Source organism: Dendrobates tinctorius, unplaced genomic scaffold (genome assembly GCF_039654945.1).
Source record: "Dendrobates tinctorius isolate UK_male_01 unplaced genomic scaffold, ASM3965494v1 ptg000250l, whole genome shotgun sequence".
In the NCBI taxonomy this organism is placed as follows: domain Eukaryota; kingdom Metazoa; phylum Chordata; class Amphibia; order Anura; family Dendrobatidae; genus Dendrobates; species Dendrobates tinctorius.
In genome coordinates this window covers 62,283,928-62,305,195 of record NW_027361917.1, presented here as the reverse complement: position 1 = coordinate 62,305,195, position 21,268 = coordinate 62,283,928, and the positions used below count along the sequence as shown (strand labels likewise).

Sequence of the window (21,268 nt, the reverse complement as noted above, 5' to 3'; positions counted from 1 at the left end):
GGTGCGTCTTATAATCCGAAATCTGTGTGCTGCTATGCTACAGAGGTGGGGGGGCGCTCTGGCGTGGTGTCAGGGGGCTGGGGTGGGCTGGCTGCGGGCTGTAGAGACAGCGGGTGGTCACGTGCTCCAGCTCATTAGGCTCATGTAATATTCAATGCACCCGCTGTCCATCACCTCGGCGCCGAGTTGGTAGACAGGGGAGCGGTGCATTTTACATGAGTGTGCATTGGGAGTCACGTGACCGCAGGTCCTATTGATCACGTGACGTAAGGTCCTGAAGCTACAATGAACTGCCTGAATGAGCAGCTGCTGCCGCGCACCCTCGCAAGAAGAGGATGTCGGCACAGACGCAGGAAAAAACCACAGGAATGCTGGAAGCTGGAGTCCTCATCGGAAGGTGAGTTAAGTGTTTATTTTATCATGTGCTTGCCAGCAGGGGGAAATATAGAGACGGGGGTCCGTGTGCATGCCAGCAGGGGGGATATAGGGACGGGAGGCCGTGTGCATACCAGCAGGGGGGAATATAGGGACGGGGGGCCGTATGCATGCCAGCAGGGGGGAATATAGGGACGGGGGGCCCGTGTGCATGCCAGCAGGGGGGATTTAGGGACTGGGCCGTGTGCATGCCAGCAGGGTGTAATATAGGGACGGTGGGGGCCGTGTGCATGCCTGCACGGGGGCATATAGAGAGAGGGGGGCCATGTGAGTGCCAGCAGGGTGGGCATATAGTGACTGAGGGGGGCCATATCCAGGATGGGATGGGGGGCTATGTGCCAGCACAAGGGGGCAATGTGCCAGGATGGGGGTTATATAGATAGATACCAGGATGAGGGACATATATATGATTTGAAAGACGGAAACTGGCATTATAAGACACACCTCCATTTAACATAAAAAAAATTTTTTCCCTTTTTCTTCACCAAATTTGGGGGTGCGTCTCATAATCAGGTGCGTCTTATAAAGTGAAAAATACGGTGTGTGTATGTATATACACACATATACACACATACTTACTAATATATATATATATATATATATATATATATATATATATATATATATATATATATACACACAGTATATATGGAAGAATGTCATCTTTAACGTTAGGCCTTTTAGAGATCATTTCATCTTCATCTTGTTAAACTGTTCACAACCCAATAACTGTAGCTTTGACCAAGAGTGCCCAAACTTTTGCACGCAACTGTATGTTAATATGTGACTTGATGTAACCAATGTTTTTTATTCCTTTTTTTTTGAATAGCCCCATTCAAGAACACAGTCCTGAAAAATCAAGGATGGCAGGCGGGGCTCCACCGTCTTCCTCCTGTAGTATGGTGACTCCACAGGTTACTGTACAAGAAGATGAGGTTGAGAGCTCCAGAAAGCACCTGGCCGAATGTAAGCTCTCTGATTCCTCGCAACACAGTGCAGTAAACTTGGAAGACCCTTGGGGAATAACAGCTCAGCCATTCATTGTATGTGATGACGTTGATGTTATAGAGACTGAACCAACCATTCAAAAATCAGGTATAGGTGTGTGTGTGTGTCTGTAGTAATTATAGTCATCAAACTTCAGTTAATAAACTCTAAACCAAATTATCATATGTTAGGCCTGGTTTGGACAGCTTTGGGCCAAATGTGGCCTTAAATGTAATTCTTTGCAGCTCCAAGTATTTTTGACACTCCCATATGTAGAACCCCGCTTTGTGTGTACATAAATGCCTCCATAGGTTTTCCCTGTGGCGTCCATTGAGCAGATGATGTCCATTTTCTGGATAAGTAAAAGTCCCAAAAAATGGGATCTCTCCACTTATCAGATATTTCTAGGTTATGCTGTCTGAAAAGACTTAGCCCTTTGTTTTAATGTGGCTTAAAAGTGTTGTCTGGTCCAAATCGATAAGTCTGCAGTCACTTTATAGGACTGTAGACTTGTGAATACCCCTAGTGTACATTTCTGAGCTGGGACTGGAGGATATGTTTGCGTTATGCATATTCCAGGCCCGTCCATTGGGCGCAGCCTAGCTTCATACACTTCATACAAGTGTGTGGAACAAGACCGCCCTCTCTGGACAGGCTGTGGCCGATAGTATCTGTAACGCATACATACCCTCTGTGCTGGGGGGATTCGTAAGTTTGCAGACTTATCGATTTAGGCCAGAAAACCCCTTTAAAGGAATTTGACCTTCTCCCTACAAAGTAGAGGTCTCTGTGATTTTCCCACCTTGATTCCTCCAGGTTTTCACAACTTCATGCAAGGGGAGGTGTATTAATATGTACCTGGTATACTTGGATATTTATATGGAAAATGGGACCGGGCTCTACACAGCTCTCCTATGCAACTAAGCAAGATTCTGGGCTGGCAAATCTAAACCTGGATCTGGCCAAGATTATTTCAGTCTGGTTAACAAAGTTTGGTCCTGGAACCCCCTTTGCACCCTCTGACATTGTCATCAGGGCAGGAGTTGTGACTCCTGCCTCGCCATATAAATGATTAGCTTGTAGCCCCATCAGACAGGGAGGCTACAGAAAGTACTATGCTGTAAACACATGGGTTTTTCTTCATTCTATATAGTTGCATTATTAAATTTGCTTTTTCAGTTGTTGACAACCGTTCTTTTTTTTTTCTTTTTTTTTTTTTTCTCTTCCCCTTTCAACAGAGCAAGTAATAGTAGAGAATGCCTGGGATGACAACCTGCTCACTAGTTTACTGTCTCAGTTGTCCACACCCCTTAGCTCCCTGAGCAGTTATCATCAATGGCCTACTAATGTGCCATCCTTTAAGTTGAAAACACAAGTAAAGCTTGGTAAGATTAAAGTGATTCCTAGTTTATAACTGGACTTATCTCATGTTGAGCCCTTCAGCACTGTACATGCTTATATCTGTGCGTGAGATGTAAAGTACTGTAGAAGTTGGCAGAAATTTTGCTATGCTATGTCCGTTACATAAGATCCTTGTGATCATGCTTCATTGATATTTGTAATTTATTGCATTAAACGTCTGGTGACGAGTGGTAATGTTAAAAAGTAAGCGTAATTGTAGGCTGAGGCTTAGATGACTTTTTAACTGGACATTCCTGCACATAGCAGCCCGAAGGTAGATAAAAACTTGTGGGCATGTACTTTTAAGCCCACTCGTAAAAAGGCAGCTTCATGGGGATGAAATTGTAGATTCCCACCGTTTTGGAAAAAAAAAAACTATATATAAAAGGTAAGAACTGTGTTGCCTCTTTCCCGTTGTTACACCCTTCCTGATGTGCGGGAGGTGCTTTCCCGCAAACACATGTGTACAGCACGACGATTACATCGGTTCACTTGCAGAGCTGGCACAATAATCAGCGGGCGTCAGCTATATATTATAGTTGGTGCCCTGCGTCAACGTCCAAGATCTGTGCTAGTACCAATCGTGGGCTTGTAACCCCTCTGATGAAGTTGTCAATAGCGACAATAAGCTCTCTCTCTGTGCCGATAAGCACATACTGCCAAACTAAAATCAGAATAAAACGAGATCAAAAAGTTAAATGTAAATAAAAAATGGTATAGCTGAAAGCGTCATCTTGTACCACAAAAAAACTGCAATACAACTCCATCAGCAGAGAAGTAAAAAAAAGCTATAGCTCTCAGAATATAGCGATGCAAAAATAATTTATTTCTTTTTATGAAATTGTTTTGTGTAAAAGCGGCAAAGCATAAAAACAAAACCAAAAAGTGGTATCGATGTAATCGTACTGTCCCAAAGAAGAAAGCCGTCTTATCGCTTTTACCACACGATGGACAGCATAAACAAAAATAGTGATGCAAAAACTTGTTTGTAAAAAAAAAAAAAAGCAGAAGAGAAGCTTTTGCATTGCCATATTTTGAGAACTATAATTTTTCCATATTTCTGCTGACAATCATGTGAAGACTTGTTTTTTTTTGGGGGGGGGATAAGTCGGAGTTTATATTGGTATCATTTTTAGGCAAGTGACATTCTTGATCGCTTTCTATTCCAATTTTTGAGAGGCAGAATCAACAAACAACAGCAATTCAGGAATATTTTTTTCTTTACAAAAAGCATCTTTTAGTGTGTGACAGCAGCCAAACATAAAAAAAAGATAATTCTGATATCTGTTTAATCACACCAACCCAAAGAATAAAGTTATCCAATCCCTTATACCTCACGAGAAACAACGTAAAAAATAAATAAAACCAATTTTTCACCTCCTGTTTGTTCATTCTGCCTCCCAAAGATCGCAGTAAGGCTCAGCTCACATTTATCCTGCACTCTGCACTGGGCACTTACACCGGGGATTTCGTGTAAATCTCTGAAGTCCGTGATTCAGATGGAACCCCCAGTGGAAGATTCCCTATAATGAGGCAGATGAAGGCACTGTGAACTCAGTGTAGCTTATGCTCTGACTATATCCATCTTTTTAACTATTTCATGCTAGAGCCTGTTTTAATTTTCCTGACCAGGCCAATTTTTTTCAATTCTTACCAATGTCACTTCATGTGGTAATATCGTAATTTCAGATTATAAGACGCACTTATCTGAATCAAGTCACTCTGAGGTTTAGATGTAAATCCCGATGTGAGTGCTCAGTGTAGTGCACTGGATAAATGTGATCCTAAAATATCATTTAAAATGTTCCCAACAAAAGCTTTAAATCAATCCACAAATAAAGCAAGGCCCCACTCATGTCAGTCATTTGTTAATGGAATTATAGGAGGCTTCCACGTTACTGGTAGCACAAAGGGTCTGGAAAAGTGCTTTGGCTCCTCGTCCCTTAAAGGAAATCCAGGCAATTCTGCACTCCCAAATCTAAAACAAATTCGGCAAGTTTTGTGCTCCCAAATCCAAATATCACCCTCCCTTCTGTGCGCCAGTGTGTCTAAACCACATTTAGCATCCTTTAGAGATATGCGACTTTGCCTTTTTCGGGTCGAGTTGGGTTTCATGAAATCCGACTTTCGCAAAAGTCTGGTCCAACGAAATCGGCCGACTATAGGGAAAAGTCGGAGGCCGACTGAAACACAAAACCCAATGCAAGTCAATGGGTAAGCAAAGTCGGCAGGGAGTGGAAGACAGTAAACACACCTACAGTGCCCATTTCAATGCCAAAAACATCAATTCTTATAACTGAAGCTTGTCAACCTTAATTTACTTCCTAATAATAGTTACGCATTGAAAACTAGGGGTTATTTGGCTAAAGTTGTGGGGGGTTGGGCTGGCTCCAGGTTTTCGTGTGCCCTGGGCCAAAGAGTATCAGTGCGACCCTTTAACACATACCACAACTCATGATGCTCCGATACGCCACAGAAATATAGGTATAGTACAATGACACATACTTCACTGCTTACATGACATGACTGATCTATTTTAAATTGTACAATAGCTCAAAAAAGGACAGTATATTACTCCATACAGTGTTATGGCCACCACATCTGCGCCATAGAGAATAATGAGCCCCATATATTTCTCCATACCAAATAATTAGTCACATATAATGTTCCATACAGTATATGATGAGCTCCACATAATGCTCCATATATAATGGGCCCCATTTGTAATGCTCCAGTGTATAATGTGCCCCTTAGATGCTGCTCCAGTGTCTGATCTGCCCCATTTACATTGCTCCAGAACATGATGGGCCTCATGGATGATGCTCCAGTGTATGATGCGCTCTAATAATGCTCCATATATAATGGGCCCCATTTGTAATGCTCCAGTGTATAATGTGCCCCTTAGATGCTGCTCCAGTGTCTAATCTGCCCCATTTACATTGCTCCAGTACATGATGGGCCTCATGGATGATGCTCCAGTGTATGATGGGCTCTAATAATGCTCCATATATAATGGGCCACATTTGTTATGCTCCAGTGTATAATGTGCCCCTTAGATGCTGCTCCAGTGTGTGATCTGCCCCATTTACATTGCTCCAGTACATGATGGGCTCTATTTTTAATTAACCCAGGCATAGTATGTGAAAAGAGCTCCATGGAGTAATCTGAGGTATGTGCTTCCACATCCTTCACTTTTGGTTTGGGTGAAGGACACAAGGAAAGGGGTTGCTCCTAACCAGAAGCCTGCAGTTACGACTCGGTGCTTGCATTTTTAACAACTTTAGAAGAGGAGGCGATAGAGCTGGAGGCTGTTTCAGCAATGTAAGCCACAAACAGTTCCTGATACTCCGGCTTTGAAAGCAGTCTACCTACTCCCAGAAAAGGGAGCCTTACAGGCCTTCCAGAGCTACACCAAGACACTGGCTCAACACCTCATGCCTTAGCTGCTATTGTGTTTTTGGCTCTACCAGCAGATGCACCACCACCACCATCAATACGAGGTGGCCCTCCACGCCCACATCCGCATCCTCCTCCACCATACTTCCCCATGTTTTTTAAAATGGACCCAAAATACCAGCAGATATATGGTACTGTATCAGAAGTGCACAGCTCTATACAGTATATGGATAACAGTAAATCTCCATATATATTTCATGAGGCATACACAGACCCTCACAGGCTCAGTATGGATTACCCAATAAAATAACAAGTTGAAAAAGAGGAACAGTATCACCAGATACAAGGTATATATAGTATAGTGTAAACATTCTGATTCTCCGTATGCATTTCAGGAGGCAGACAAACGCTCTCAGGCCCAGTATGGATTACACAAGAATATGAAAAGCTGTAAATGGGTTATGTAACACAAGCGTACAGCTGTATACAGAGTTTAGTAATCTTAACGTTCCAAATATATTGCCGGAGTAACAGACAGACGTTTACAGGCTCATTATGGATTACACCAGAATCTAAATTACTAAAAAGGTTACTGTATCAGAAGCATACAGCTGTATGCAGTGTTGGCCAAATTGAAAATTTCGGTATATATTTCCGTAGTTGGCCTCGGACGCTCGCTCAGTTTTGTTTTGACCATAATAAAAAATGTTGTAAAAAAAGGTCCTGGCTAACAAGATAGCAAGTATATATTTTTTAGGGTACAATTGAAATCTCCGTATAAATAGTCCCGTAGTCGCTCTCCGACGCTTACACAGTATCGATTTGACCGTAATGCTAAATGTCGAACAAAGGTACTATATAACAAGATACAAGTTGTATCGAGTATAGTATAAAAATTGGTTTCTCCGATTCACCGTATATATAGAAGGCGTAACCCACACACGCTCACTCACTATGGATGATGTAGGGAAGGTGGACTGACAGACAAACCAGCCTGTAGTGAGAAGCAGAGGTGTAACGCAGTGTAGGTGTGAAAATGCAAAGATGAAGAGAAAGGGTGCAGTGTTTTAGCTTGCCCATTGGAGGGCAGTGGAGAGTGTAGGAGTGGGACTGAATAACGACCATTGGTCAGAGAAACTGTTAGGTGATGGTGGGCGGAGTTACCCGAACTGGAAGTATATAAGGCTGAGGGAAGGTTCTGGAAGAGTCAGTCAGCGAAGGGAGCACAGTAAAGAGGAAGTTCTGCGAGGAAATAGAGACAGTGGAAAGGCTCCAGAGAGGACTGACAGTTGAGGCGGTCAAGGGGGGGGGGGGGGTGGCACAGAGGACGGTAGCCGCAGATGAAGATTGCCTGGGGCTATCATACAGACGGTGTGCTCAGACTGGTGCAGCGCTGTGGTGGTTGGGCCTAGGCCAGCCACAGTGGAAGAGCCACAGAGGACTCCACGATTACAGTTACAAAGGAAGTGAAGGTACCAGGGCCTGTGTACAGAGATATGTGAAACGGCTGTGGTGAATTGCTGTTGTCGACAGAAGGATGGGCACTAAAAACGGACCTGTTCAATACAAACTCTGTCTTAGTCTCGTGTTTGTCTGCGGCAAGAAGAGGGTCCCCCCCACAGTTGATTATCCTACAGATGATACCTTAATACAAATTTTTGAAACAAGGTACTGTATCAGCACATACCAGGTGTGTCCAGTCTAGGTTTAAATTTCCGTCTATACTTCCGGAGTCAGACACAGACACTCACAGGCTCACTATGTATTACACCAGAATTAAAAAAGTAGAAAAAGGGAAAGGTATTCATAGCGTACATCAGTATACAGTGTTGTGGTACTTTTAAATGTTCGTATATATTTCAATCTCAGTAAGCCAGTCAAGAATCTCCGCTACTGGAAACTACATGGATACAAGTATTAGACATTAGTCGAGTGTTAGCAGAAATTTTGGAATTACTCCTCGCGGGAAAACCTCCCGGTATATGTTGCAGAGACGATGCAGACCCTCAATTACTGTGTCTGTGGAGAAAGCGAAAAAGGTTCTTTGTGAAGAAAGGATTGCTTTATCGCAGTAGCGTTGATCACATCACCGTTACTCGTCTCCATCAAATTGTGATCACAAGGAGAGATGTACCCATGGTCCTCACTGCCTATCATGATGTGTCTGGTCATTTTGGAGTGCAAAAGACAGAAGCCACAGACCGTAGGCGATTGTATTGGATTGGCATGAGAGGACACATTGAAAAATGGTGGCAGGAATGTCACACGTCTGTGACTATCACAACTGTGAAAGGTAATCATAAACCACCACTGCATCCACTTGTAAGTTGTCGTCCATTTCAAATGGTAGCCATTGATCATCTGAAGGTAGAGGCCAGCAGGACAGGCCATAGCTACATCTTAACCATCATTGATCAATACACCAAATTTTGAGTGGCCGTCTCTGTGAAGGATTTAACTGCCCAGACTACACAGCGGTGGAGCAGAGAGAGGTAAGTATTGCAACTTTCAAGTGCTGCGGCCATGACCAAGCAGAGGGGGCACAATCGTGGTCGACGGTACTGGCACAGGGCCCCTGATAGTACGCTGGTGTGTCTGACAGCGAGTGGGCCCTCCCACCGTCTGAGACACTGTATTGTACTATGAGGGGCCCTGTGCCATTGCCGTCGGCCAACAGTGGGCCCATCCACCTGTTCAGAGCAACGGCACTTGCCCGGGTGCGCCAGGTCTTGACCCCAGCAGTTGGGGGAGGAGTTGGCTGCTCAGTTATGGAGGTTTAAAAATTGGCATATGTAGATGTGTTGGCTGGACATTCAGCTGCTGCAAAGGGCGTAATTGGGCAAGTCCGAGGAAGAGGAGGGAAAAACCGAGGCACTTTTCTGGTAACCTATGTGTCATCAGGGGAAGGTTGTGCAAAATCCTTTGAAACCCATGCATGGATCATTTTAATGAAGCTTAGATCATCCACATTTTGGGTCAACAGACGGGTCCTTTTTTTTTGTCAGGATTGATCCAGCAGCACTGAAGACTCTTTCAGATAACACACTAGCAGCAGGGCAAGCGAGCTCCTGTAAGGCATATTGTGCCAATTCAGGCCAGGCGTCCAGTTTAAGGCCCAATAGTCAAAGGGGAATGACCTGTGAGGGAGAACATCGATATGGGAAGAAAAGTAGTTTGTAACCATAGTTGACAACTGCTGCCTCCTGTCACTTTTAATCAATGCAGTATTAGCAGTCGTGTGAGCGGTACTTGAGAAATCAGTCCACAACATGGTCATTAAACCCCTGTCTCCAACGCCACTTCTGCTGTGTGCACCACGAACACCTCTTCCATTGTGCCCACTACTGCCCTTGGGAGAACCAGCACCGCTGCTGTGTGCTGGGAAAGCCTCAAACGGTTTACCAGAGTTGCTTGTTTGTTAGCCAATATTATCTCTAGGTTCTCCTGTGGCATGATGTTGTGTAATTTGCCTTTGTAGCGTGGATAAAGGATGCTGGCCAGCCTGTAGTCGTCATCCCTCATCATTTTGGCAATGCGGGGGTCCCTTTTTAGGATCCGCAAGGCATAATCGCACATGTGGGCCAATGTTCCAGGTGTCAATGATGCACTGCCCGTGGTGGGCGGAGGAGCAGTTTCTGGCAAATACACATTCCTACAGTCACGCGCAAACACTGCCCGTGACCTTGGAATGCCAACATTTTCTCTTGCCCCCTCAGAAACATCCTCCTGCCCAAAATAATCATCCCCCTCATCCTCCTCCTCTTCTTCCTCCACCTCGTCCAGGACAGTTCCCTGACCAGACAATGGCTGACTGTCATCAAGGCTTCCCCCCTCCTTCTCCGCTGCAGACGCCTGATCCTTAATGTGCGTCATACTTTGCATGAGCAGACGCATAAGTGGGATGCTCATGCTTATGGCGTCGTCTGCGCTTACCAGCAGTGTGCATTCCTCAAAACACTGAAGGACTTTACAGAGGTCTTTCAGCTTTGACCACTGCACACCCGACAATTCCATGTCTTCTCTCAAACTGCCTGCCCGTGTATCCTCCCACAAATGCATTACAGCCTGCCTCTATTCGCACAGCCTCTCAACCATGTGCAGGGTGGAGTTCCACCTTGTTGCAACGTCTATGATTAGGCGGTGCTTGAGGAGGTGGAGCAATCGCTGCAGCTTCTGCATACGTCTGGAGTGTACAGCCAAGCAACAGATGTGTGAGCACAGTCTTCGCACCTTATGGAGCAGGGATGTTAACTCCAGATAATTAAGGACCCACTGCACCACCAGGTTCAAAGTGTGAGCCAGGCAAGGTATGTGTCTGAGTTTTGAAAGGACTATGGCTGCCACAAAATTCCAGCCGTTATCACGAACTACTTTGCCTGCCTCAAGATGTAGACTGCCCAGCCATGACTCAGTTTGTCACTGCAAGTAGTCGGCCAGTACCTCCGCGGTGTGTATGTTGTCTCCCAAAAACATCATCTTTAACACAGCCTGCTGACGCTTACCACTAGCTGTTCGATAGTGGGACACCTCGTGTGCAACACTGCCAGCTGCGGATGTAGTGCTCGTGCGACTGCGCTCTGTGGACGAGCTTTCGCTGATAGACGAGGAGGAGGAGCGAAAGCCTACAGCCAACTGTTTCCTATACCGTGGCCTAGGCAGCACTGTTCCACCGCCGCTGTCCCCGGTGGAGCCTGCATCCACCACATTAACCAAGTGCGCAGTGATGGACACGTAACGGCACTGGCCATGCCTACTGGTCCATGCATCCAATGTGAGGTGCACCTTTCCACTCACTGACTGTTTTAGTGCATTTACAATGCGGTCTTTCACATGCCGGTGGAGGGCAGGGATGGCTTTTCGAGAAAAGAAGTGCCGACTGGATATGTCATAGCGTGAGACAGCGTAGGCCAAGAGGTCGCGGAAAGCTTTGCTTTCAACCAAACGGTAGTGCATCATCTCTAATGAGATTAGTTTGGCAATATAGGCGTTCAAACACCGTGTACGCGGATGAGAGGATGAGTACTTTCTTGTCCTACTCAGAGTCTCAGGTAGGGTGAGCTGGACTGGAGAGCTGCATATGGGGGAAGTAGCGGTGGACCGGATGGAGTGAGAGGGTTGGTGATGGTATTGGTGGTGATGGCCTAGATTCAGTGTTGTGTTGCAAAACCATTGTGATTCCCTGAGTGCTTTGGCCTTGCGACGACACCTCCACATTTAGTGCTGGTGGTGTGCTTAATGGTGGCGTTGGTCTTACAGTGGGGGTAGCGATGGAGCGTTGCTGGCTACCTTCAGTCAGAGCAGGTGCACATGTGCTACCTGAGGTTTTGTAGTCCGTCCACGCTTGCAAGTGCATGTTGATTAAATGTCTAAGCATGCAACTGGTATTCAAATTTCTGAGTTGATAACCTCGGCTAAAGGTCCTTCCGCACTGCACTCTTCCTACTATGGTAAACAATTCTGGCCTTGCACGCTGTGCTAAGTTGACCATCTGGTCAAGCTGTCCTGCAACTCTTTTAGTTTTTATTCCACGTTTTAGGACAGCTACGGGCCTGCTAGATAACCGCTGCTGCAATGTCACTGCCTGCTGCGGATCCTTCTCGTTATCTGAACTATTGCCAGCGCCACCCTCCTCCCCCAATGGATGCCAATCCGGGTCCAGAACTGGGTCATCCATCACCTCCTCTTCAAAGTCATCTGCACCTTCCTCTTTACCTTCCTCTGTGTCACCGTGTAAGGTGGTATGGTATGCAAGAAGGGGCACCTGGGTTTCATCTGGGTCAGATTCTAGCTCAATAGACTGTGAGGGCAATGTAGTGCTGTGGGTCAATGTACCAGCAGAATCATCTAGCAGTGGCTGTGCATCAGTGCACTCCATGTCAGATTCATCTTGGACTGGGGAATTCTGAATTTGACTGGATAACCCAGGCATTGTTTGTGAAAAGAGCTCCACAGAGTAATCTGAAGTGGGGGCTGCCGCATCCGTAATATTTGGTGGGGGTGAAGGACACAAGGAAAGGGGTTTTTTATGACCAGAACCCTGCACTGACGACTCCGTGCTTGCAGTTTTCGACCGTTCAGAAGAGGAGGCAATAGAGCTGGTGGCTGTTTCGGCAATGTACGCTAAAACCTGTTCCTGATGCTCCGGCTTTTAAAGCGGTTTTCCTACTTCAAGAAAAGGCAACCTTACAGGCCTTCTTGGGCCAGAGGATGACGCAGGCTCAACACCTCCTGCCTTAGCTGCTATTGTGCTCTTGCAAGAACCAGCCGATGAACCAGCCGATGCACCACCACCATCAGTACCAGCTGCGCCCCCCTGGCCACGTCCACGGCCTCTTCCACCATACTTCCTCATGTTTGGGAAAATGTACCAAAAATACCAGCAGAGAGATGGTACTGTATGAGGAGCGTCCAGCTGTGTAAGGTGTATTAAACAAATTAAGTCAACGTATATATTATGTTACTCACAGATGCTCTCACAGTATGTATTGGACTGTAATCCAACAAGCAGATATACGGAACTGTTTGAAAAACGGACACGACTCTAAGGTGTAGGTCTGGAAAATAGGACAAACTCCTCTTTTCTTTTTTCCAGAGTCACACACAGGTAGCTTCTATTTGTCCACGTTACCAGCCGGAATACACGGTAGTGTGTGAGGAGCGTACACTGCTGTACGGTGTGTGTATGTAAAATTGTCAAGCTCCGTGTATATGTATACAGACTGACACATGCGGTCTCTGTCTAGTTTAGACCGTAATCAAACAGCAGATATACGAAACTGTTTGAAAAATGGACACGACTCTAAGGTGTAGGTCTGGAAAAACGGACAAGCTACTTTTTTTTTCCCAGAGTCACACACAGGTAGCTTCTATTTGTCCGTGATACCAGCCGGAATACACGGTAGTGTGTGAGGAGCGTACACCACTAGACGGTTTGTGAAAAAATGAACGCTCAGTAACTCACCAGGACAAAATAATAAAATTTGGAGTGCTTTGAAAAAAGCAGTTTGTACAGCAGTGTGCACACAGCAATGCAGCTAGCAGGTAGCCTTAAAAGGCAGCCTAATCACCACCAGCGCTGCTGCACACAACAAAAATCCTCCCCTTTCACTGCACACTAACTGTACAGTGAAAAGTGTTATCAGCAGAAGCAGTTTTTTTTTTTTTCTTCCCTGCCTAACGCTCTCCCTGTTCAGAATCAGCAGCAGCACCTCTCCCTATGCTAAGATTGGCATAAGTAAGATGGCGGTCGGCGTTCACAGCCTTTTATACCCCCTGTGACGCCACACAAAGCCAGCCAATCACCTCAATGCCCTTCTCTAAGATGGTGCTGGCCGCTGCGTATGTCATCGCGTTGCCCACAGTGTGTGTCCTCCATCATTGGGTGAGAAAAGGTGCTGAAAGCATTATTTGAAACTCTACTTTGGCGCGCTGATCGGCGACCTCATGGCCGACCTCACGCTAGGGTCGGGTTTCGATCGGCGAAACCCGACTTTGGCGAAAGTCAGCGGTTTTTTTTTTTTTTTATCTGACCGACCTGTTTCGCTCAACTCTAGCATCCATATATTTGTCATTACTGTGAGAATGAGAGCCCGCTTAATTTTCTGGAGTCCAGAAGCACGAACTGGACACAATAGTGTATGGGCACTACAATGGCAGATTTGCAGTTTTCGGCAACATCCATTGATACTTGTTTTTGGAAAACACCTATTGAGTAAAAATAGTCATTACACCTATAGATAAATTCTAAGAGGGTGTAATTTCCAAAATGGGGTCACTTGAGGGGGGCTACTACTGTTCTAGCAATTAGGGGCTCTGTATATGGAGTCTGCAAACTAGTCTAGGAAAATCTGCGTTCCAGGAGGCAAATAGCGCTCCGTCCCTCCCAGAGTTTCTCCGTGTGGCTAAGTAGTACGTAGTACTGTACAGCTACATATGGGGTATTGCCACATTCAACTGAAGTTGTGGAACACATTTTGGTGCAATTTTTAACGAATCCCTGTGTGAAAATGTAAAATTTGAGGCTAAAAATAATTTTTCAATTTTTGTGGTAAAAATGTGATTATTTTTTTTTTTGACCACCCAATGGTATAATATTCTGTGAGGCACATGTGGTGTCAACAAGCTCCCTGCGCCCTATAGATGAATTCATTGAGAAGTATAGTTTGTAAAATGAGGCCATTTATGGGGGTTTCTGTTGCTCTAGCACCTCCGAGGCCCTGCTAATGTGACATGGCACCTGCAGACTATGACCATAAAATGTGCGCTATAATATGCAATATAATATAATGTTTTGCTCCTTGCTTTCGGAGCTTTGCACGGTGCCTCAAAAAATGTTTTTGACCACATATGGGGTTATTGTTGTTCACAGGAGAAACTGTGCAACAAATTGTACAATTTTTGATTTTTTTTTCCTGTTTATTCTTGTGAACATTTTAAATATTTGGGGCTAAAGCAACAATTTTGTGCCGAAAATGTTAATTTTAAGATTTTCGTGCCATATTTCTTTAATTCCTGTGAAGCATCTAAGGTTTAATAAAGTTCTTGAATGTGATTTTGAGCACTTCAAGGGGTGCAGTTTTTAAAAAAAAAAAAAAAAGGTCTAACTTTTGTTTTTTTATGTCTTATAGGCTCCTCAAAGTCACTTCATGTGTGATGTGGTCCCTTAAAAAAAAAAAAAAAAATGATTTTGTTGGAAAAATTAGAAATTGCTGATCAACTTTATCTATTTTCTAATTTGATCAATTTTTTTGTTGTAAAAAATAAACGCAAATCTTGGCAAACGATTTACCATAATAATATATGAAGTACAACATGTCACGAGAAAACAATCTCAGAATCACTGATATCCGAGTTGTACGCTCATAAAGTGACAGCGGTCAGAATTGTAAAATTTGGCCTGGTCAGGAAGGTGAAAAAACAATTCGAAGTGAAGATGTTAGAGGGAACCTGTCATGTAATGCTATTAATATGCAGATATGGGGGTAAATAGCATTATGAGAGCTCCGCTGCCGTGAGAAAGTGATCTTTATTCCTCCCGGCAGGCTCTGTCTTTAAGTTATACGGTGGTGGCGCTGGCACGGTTTCAGTCACTGCGCAGTGTATAGGGAGCCGTGCTGGCAGTAAGGAGGATAAATATTATCACGTGACCTCACTGGCACAGTTCTGACCTTCCCTATGGGAGTTACGTTTCAGTCAGAACTGTGGACGTCTATGTTTTGATCCCAAGGACGCTGCCTGTGAATGATTGGACACCATCATGGGTTTAAAGGACATACCCATAGAGTGAAATGAAATGTCTGGTTAGACAAAAGTAAAATTGGCGCCAGAAACTATAACGCCCTGTATCTCCATACCAAACTGGAGGAGAAGAAAAAGTTTTCATCTACATTCCTGCTCTAAATGCAAAAATGTACAGTTTGTAATGCTGAAATTAGTAAAATGGTCCTAGGATGTAAAATAAATAAAAAAATAAAAAAAAATCTTTATTTTTATATAGCGCTAACATATTCCGCAGCGCTTTACAGATTGCACACATTTTCATCACTGTCCCCGGTGGGGCTCACAATCTATATTCCCTATCAGTATGTCTTTGGAGTGTGGGAGGAAACCGGAGTGCCCGGAGGAAACCCACGCAAACACGGGGAGAACATACAAACTCCTTGCAGATGTTGTCCTTGGTGGGATTCGAACCCAGGACTCCAGCGCTGCAAGGCTGCAGTGCTATCCACTGAGCCACCGTGCTGCTCACATGTACAGTTACGTCATATGCCGGAGCCTTGACTTTGATGCACTCTTGCTCGCCATCCGGCAGATGATGATTGTCATGTTTATCCATCAATATGCCTCCTACAGATGTGGGGGTTGCGGAGTGCCACCTGTAACTCTTAACCTGTTTAAATACTGCTGTCAATCTGACAGCAGCATTAACAGCATGTTGGCATGGGGGCGCATTATTTTATGTGCCCATCAGTGTTCCCGTCGGAGTCGTGGAGTCAGTCGGTGCATTGGAAATTGAAGAGTCGAAGGCTTGGCTTACTGACTCCACAGCCCTGGTTCCCGTCCCATGATTGCAGGTCGCTGATGGTTCACTATGACAACTTGGGCGCTGTTGAAGACTTAAAGGGGTATTTCCATCTCCAATATCCTATCCCCCTTATCCCAATATTTAGTTGATGTAATGACAATAATATTAGCAAATCGCACAAATTAGAAATGTAGTATAGTTTTTCTGATTCACTTTCTTGCCGACAGAAAAATAAGCTATTGCTTTTGGGAGAGGAGGACAAAACAAATTGGCCTAAGCAGGAAGGGGTTAAAAGCATCAGCAGATTTAACTTATTACATAAAATTGCATACAGTTCACAAACTGAAGAGATGTCAGATGAACATTTTGCGTCTGCCATAATTATATGCAAATCTTACTAACTTTGACTCTTTATTTTTCAGGTTCACAATCCTTTTACATTGATCATTTAGTTGGAGAAGGTGCTTTTGCACATGTGTATCAAGCATCCATATCGGATATCCACACACAGGGCAATCAGAAAGTGATTTTAAAGGTAGTTGCAGGAATCTTCTATTTTGTGCTATGCGGAGAATGAGACGGGTTGTTGTAACTTTGTGCCAATATGAGCTATAATTGTGTGTGCACACGCTGCGGAATTTTCCGTGCGGATTTGTCTAAAACCGCAGGTCAAAAGACCTGCGGTTTATCTGCAGATTTTCTATGGTTTAGCCTGCGGGTTTCCCCTGCGGTTTGACACCTGCCATGGAGCAGGTGCCAAACCGCAGCAGAATCCACACAAAGAATTGACATGCTGCGGATTTAAAACCGCAGCGAATTCGCGCGGAAAAATCTGCACTGCGGATTTCATTTTCCATTGACTATAATGGTACTGAACCCCACAGCAGAAACTGCTGCGGATCCGTAGGACCAAATCCGCTGCGGGTCCGCAGCAGAATCCGCACCGTGTGCACACACCCTAAAGAAAACCAACATCCTGTCTCCTTCGCAGGTTCAGAAGCCGGGAAAGCCATGGGAATTCTACATTGGAACCCAGATTTCCCAACGAATGAAGCCAGAGTTACGGCATCTGTATATCCGTTTCCATTCTGCACATATTTTCCAGAATGGCAGTGTGCTGGAGGGAGAGCTGTACAGTTATGGGTCATTACTGGTGAGAGATCCTTTGTCATTTATTCTTTAGTAATTCTAGCTTTTTGATTTGTTGGGCTTTTTTTGAACTATTTTTTGGACTTTTTGTCATACCACTTGGCGGCTGTTTTTTTTTTTTTAATTATATTACTGTACTTTTTAAACATACTTTAATGTATAGTTAGTACTGTGTAAAAGTTTGTCAGGTATGGAAAAAAGCTGCAAAGTAAGGATATTTTAAAGAATATAAAGTTTATTTGTATTAACAAAATGCAAAGTGAACGAGCAAAAGATAAATAAAGAAAAATATTTAGTGTGACTACCCATTTCCTCGAAAACCTCATCAATTCTTATAGGTATAGCTCTCACTTGTACACGGTTTTTGTATGAACTTGGCAGAGAGGTTGTTCCAAAAATCTTGGAGATCTAACCACAGATCTTCTGTGGATGTAGGCTTGCTTAGATCCTTCTGTTTCTTTTTATCATCTATGCAAATTGCCTCTTCAGAGATGAAGAGTACTAGAACTCTAGCACCATCTATAGGAAGTAGCAATCCTAAAAGTCACTATCGACACTTTAACGAGCCTTGTCACATGACTTAGGATAAAAACCAAACCAGAATTTCAATTTGCAGACACTATCGGTATTTCGTGTATTGACCCTCATCAGAGCAAAGTATGAGTTCTGATCTCACACAGACTTGATGCTGAAATCAGGGATTTATGAAAGCCATATCACTTCCAGGACTCCTTGTTCTCCTTTACACAGGAGATTATTCTTAAAGGGGTGGTTCGAAGGCAAAGTAATTTTGCTTCTAACTTCCTATCTATTTAGGCCCATAATCTGAGCTATTTTCTATTGTACTTGCTTTAAAAGTTCCCTATCGTTCCTTAACTACACTATCGAACAGCTATTGTGTTTTTTTCCTATTTCCTGTCTAATGACTACTCATTACAGTATCACCAGTGCATGTTGGGATACGCTGTGTCATCAGGGAGCAGAGGCTCTGCAGTCACTGCCACGTCCCCTGCCCCTGATTATGGTATTACTGTGTGTGGCAGGCAATCACCGCTTCTTTATTGTCTATCTAACTGCCACGAAACATGCAGGGCAGGGACTCCTTGCATGGCGCTTTGTCAAGCAACCGGCGATACTTGATGCGTACCCCAGCACCCCGATGCACAAGTGGTGAGCACGCTCACTCATCAGTCGCTGCACTACACACAATTGTAGCTCACACAGAACCCTGCAAATGAAGTCAGGAGTGGTTAGAAACTGCTTCTGCCCTTTTCTCTGTGCCCCTGTCTGATAGATGTACTAGACTGACTCCTGCTGATTGCAGAAGCGTTAAGACTTTGATGCGGGCGCTCATATGCCAAGCTTTCCCAGCAGATGATGGCTCTGCCCCTGGCTGTTAACATGTGAAATGCCATTATAAATCTCTTAACAGTGACATTTAACACACACCAGCAGGGGGCTTGTCATTCCACGCACCCGTGACGTGATCGCGGGGCACCGATGGGTTGCCGTAACAGCCGGGGGTCTGCTGAAGACATTCATGCTTGTCATAACGATTCTTCTGTGAAAGCCAGCATTTAGTTGGCTTTGAGAGGTGAACGTAATTTTCGCTGTACAGAGCAGAACATGAGCACTGCTACGTATAGTACAATCGATCTGATGATCGCAGCTTCAAGTCCCATAAAAGGACTAACAAAACACAGTTAAATGGGAACAAGTTCTTTAAATGTGAAAAAAAAAGTTTAAATCGCCCCCCTTTTGCACCAAAAATAATACACATTTGTTATTGCTGCGTTCTTAAAGTACAATTGGTAAAATGCATAACAATACAAAAAATTAAAATTCCAGAATTGCGTTTTTTATTTGTTGCCACAGCATTGCAATAAAATGCAATCATACAAAGCAATCAAAACACTGTATCTACTCCAAAATGAAATCAATAAAAACATCCGCTCATGGCACAAAAATGATGCCCTCATACAGCCCCATATCCCGAAAATTGAAGACACTGCGTGCCTCAGTACATTGGCAAATTCCGATTTTCTTTTTTCCCGGCATATAAAAAATATATATATATATTTATACATACACACACACAATATAAGACAAAGTATTTTCAGTTGTTTCACACTTTTTTGTTAATTATATAATTCCACATGTGTTAATTCATAGTTTTGATGCCTTCAGAGTGAATCTCCAATTTTCATAGTCATGAAAATAAAGAAAACTCTTTGAATGAGAAGGTGTGTCCAAACTTTTGGTCTGTACTGTATATACATGTTTGGTAACTCTGTAATCTTACTGATATTGCCAGGTCATGGAATTGTGTTTTTTTTTTTTTTTACAACTTCAATGTACTTGGATTTTTCCCCCCCCCGTTGCCAGTGCATTACATGATAAAATGAATGGTGTCATCCAAAAGTACAACTTGTCCCGTAAAATACAAGCCATTATACAGTTAGGTGGACAGAAAAACAAGAAGTTATGACTGAGAAAACCACCTGGTCATGAAGGGGTTAAACAAGCCTTGCATGTTGGTAATAGCATTGGTTTTTAAGAAGTTTAACCAAAGCAAGTCAGTTTGTGTAAACTCCATGCATTTCCTGTTGCCCCTGTATTGTATGTATTTGTTTGACATTGGTCTTGATATGTTTTAATTGTAGAATGCAATTAATTTGTACAAGAAGCTGACTGACAAAGTGATGCCGGTGCCACTTGTTATGTTCTTTGCGATCAACATCCTATACATAGTAGAGCAACTCCATGACATCGGTATCATCCATGGAGACATCAAACCTGACAACTTTGCTCTGGGAGAAAAGTAAGTGCTAGAAGTGTCATGTCTTCTGCTCTTTGTGTCTTGGCTGCTACTCGGTTCTATTACTCATTATGTGCTATTTGTTGTTTAGGAGGAAAAACACGATTTTCATAAACACCTGATTACTGTATTCTTGCTTTCTTCGTTTTTGCAGGGATATGTTAATGGTCCCTTCATAACTATAATTTATGCACATTCATTTCATTAAAACCACACAAACTATACCGTAATAAAGGTTCATTCATTGTCTTGCACTCCTGTCTATACCAAGACCATCTCATACACCACACTGGTCGAAGACATTATTTTATTTTACTGCGTGTGCAAGGCTGAAACCCCTCCATGTATGCTTGGTGAACATAACACTATAATGGGATGGAGTTGCATATTAGAACATCGGGACGGTGACGGAGGGAGCGGGGCTGGTTGACAAGACTGAGCATTCGGAGGAAGAGCAGAACTCCTAGAGCAGATGTCATTGATGACTTTCTGTTTCAGGGCAGGAGAGTATACAAATAGCCCCTTATCTTAAAGGGAACCTGTCAGCAGGATTGTGCTGAGTAACCTACAGTCAGTGTCAGGTCGGCACCATTATACTGATTAAAATGATACCTTGGTTGATGAAATCCATCTTGTGGTTGTTGTTTAATCTTTATTTTCAGTTTTGACTTAATTATATGCTCGTGCTTCAGGGCTGGGCTGTGTGGGGGGCTTCATGTGGTGGTTTGGTTATGTATTCATGTGTATGGCTTTTGACAGGTCACTGATTCCTCACTGACCTGCCCCCTAGTTGGAACACTTCAATGGATCCCACTGATTGTTTTTTCATGATGTATTGTACTTAATGTTAGTGGTAAAATTTCTATCTGACTTGTTTGCTTCGCGAGAACTAAAGCAATGTGGAAGGAAAAAATTAACATTTTTACTTTTTTCACAAAAAATTTACTTTGGAACCAAACGTTTTTTTGTTTGTTTTTTTCACAAGGGTATCAGGAGAAAGTGGACCACAAAATTTGTTGGGCAATTTCTCCTGAGTACACCGATACCCTGTGGAAAGC

The 21,268-nt window shown here is 43.7% G+C and overlaps 1 protein-coding gene across 3 annotated transcripts in view; it reads left to right on the top strand.

The window, feature by feature from the left end:
• The window catches only part of BUB1 (BUB1 mitotic checkpoint serine/threonine kinase), a 131,633-nt gene that overhangs the window by 88,367 nt on the left and 21,998 nt on the right, over positions 1 to 21,268 (top strand). For all 3 annotated transcript variants that reach the window (XM_073557720.1, XM_073557719.1, XM_073557718.1), the window contains exons 15-19: positions 1,265 to 1,530; positions 2,661 to 2,807; positions 16,666 to 16,778; positions 17,235 to 17,396; positions 20,056 to 20,213. In XM_073557720.1, coding sequence (XP_073413821.1) covers positions 1,265 to 1,530; positions 2,661 to 2,807; positions 16,666 to 16,778; positions 17,235 to 17,396; positions 20,056 to 20,213 — 846 coding nt within the window. The remainder of the gene's footprint in view (positions 1 to 1,264; positions 1,531 to 2,660; positions 2,808 to 16,665; positions 16,779 to 17,234; positions 17,397 to 20,055; positions 20,214 to 21,268) is intronic.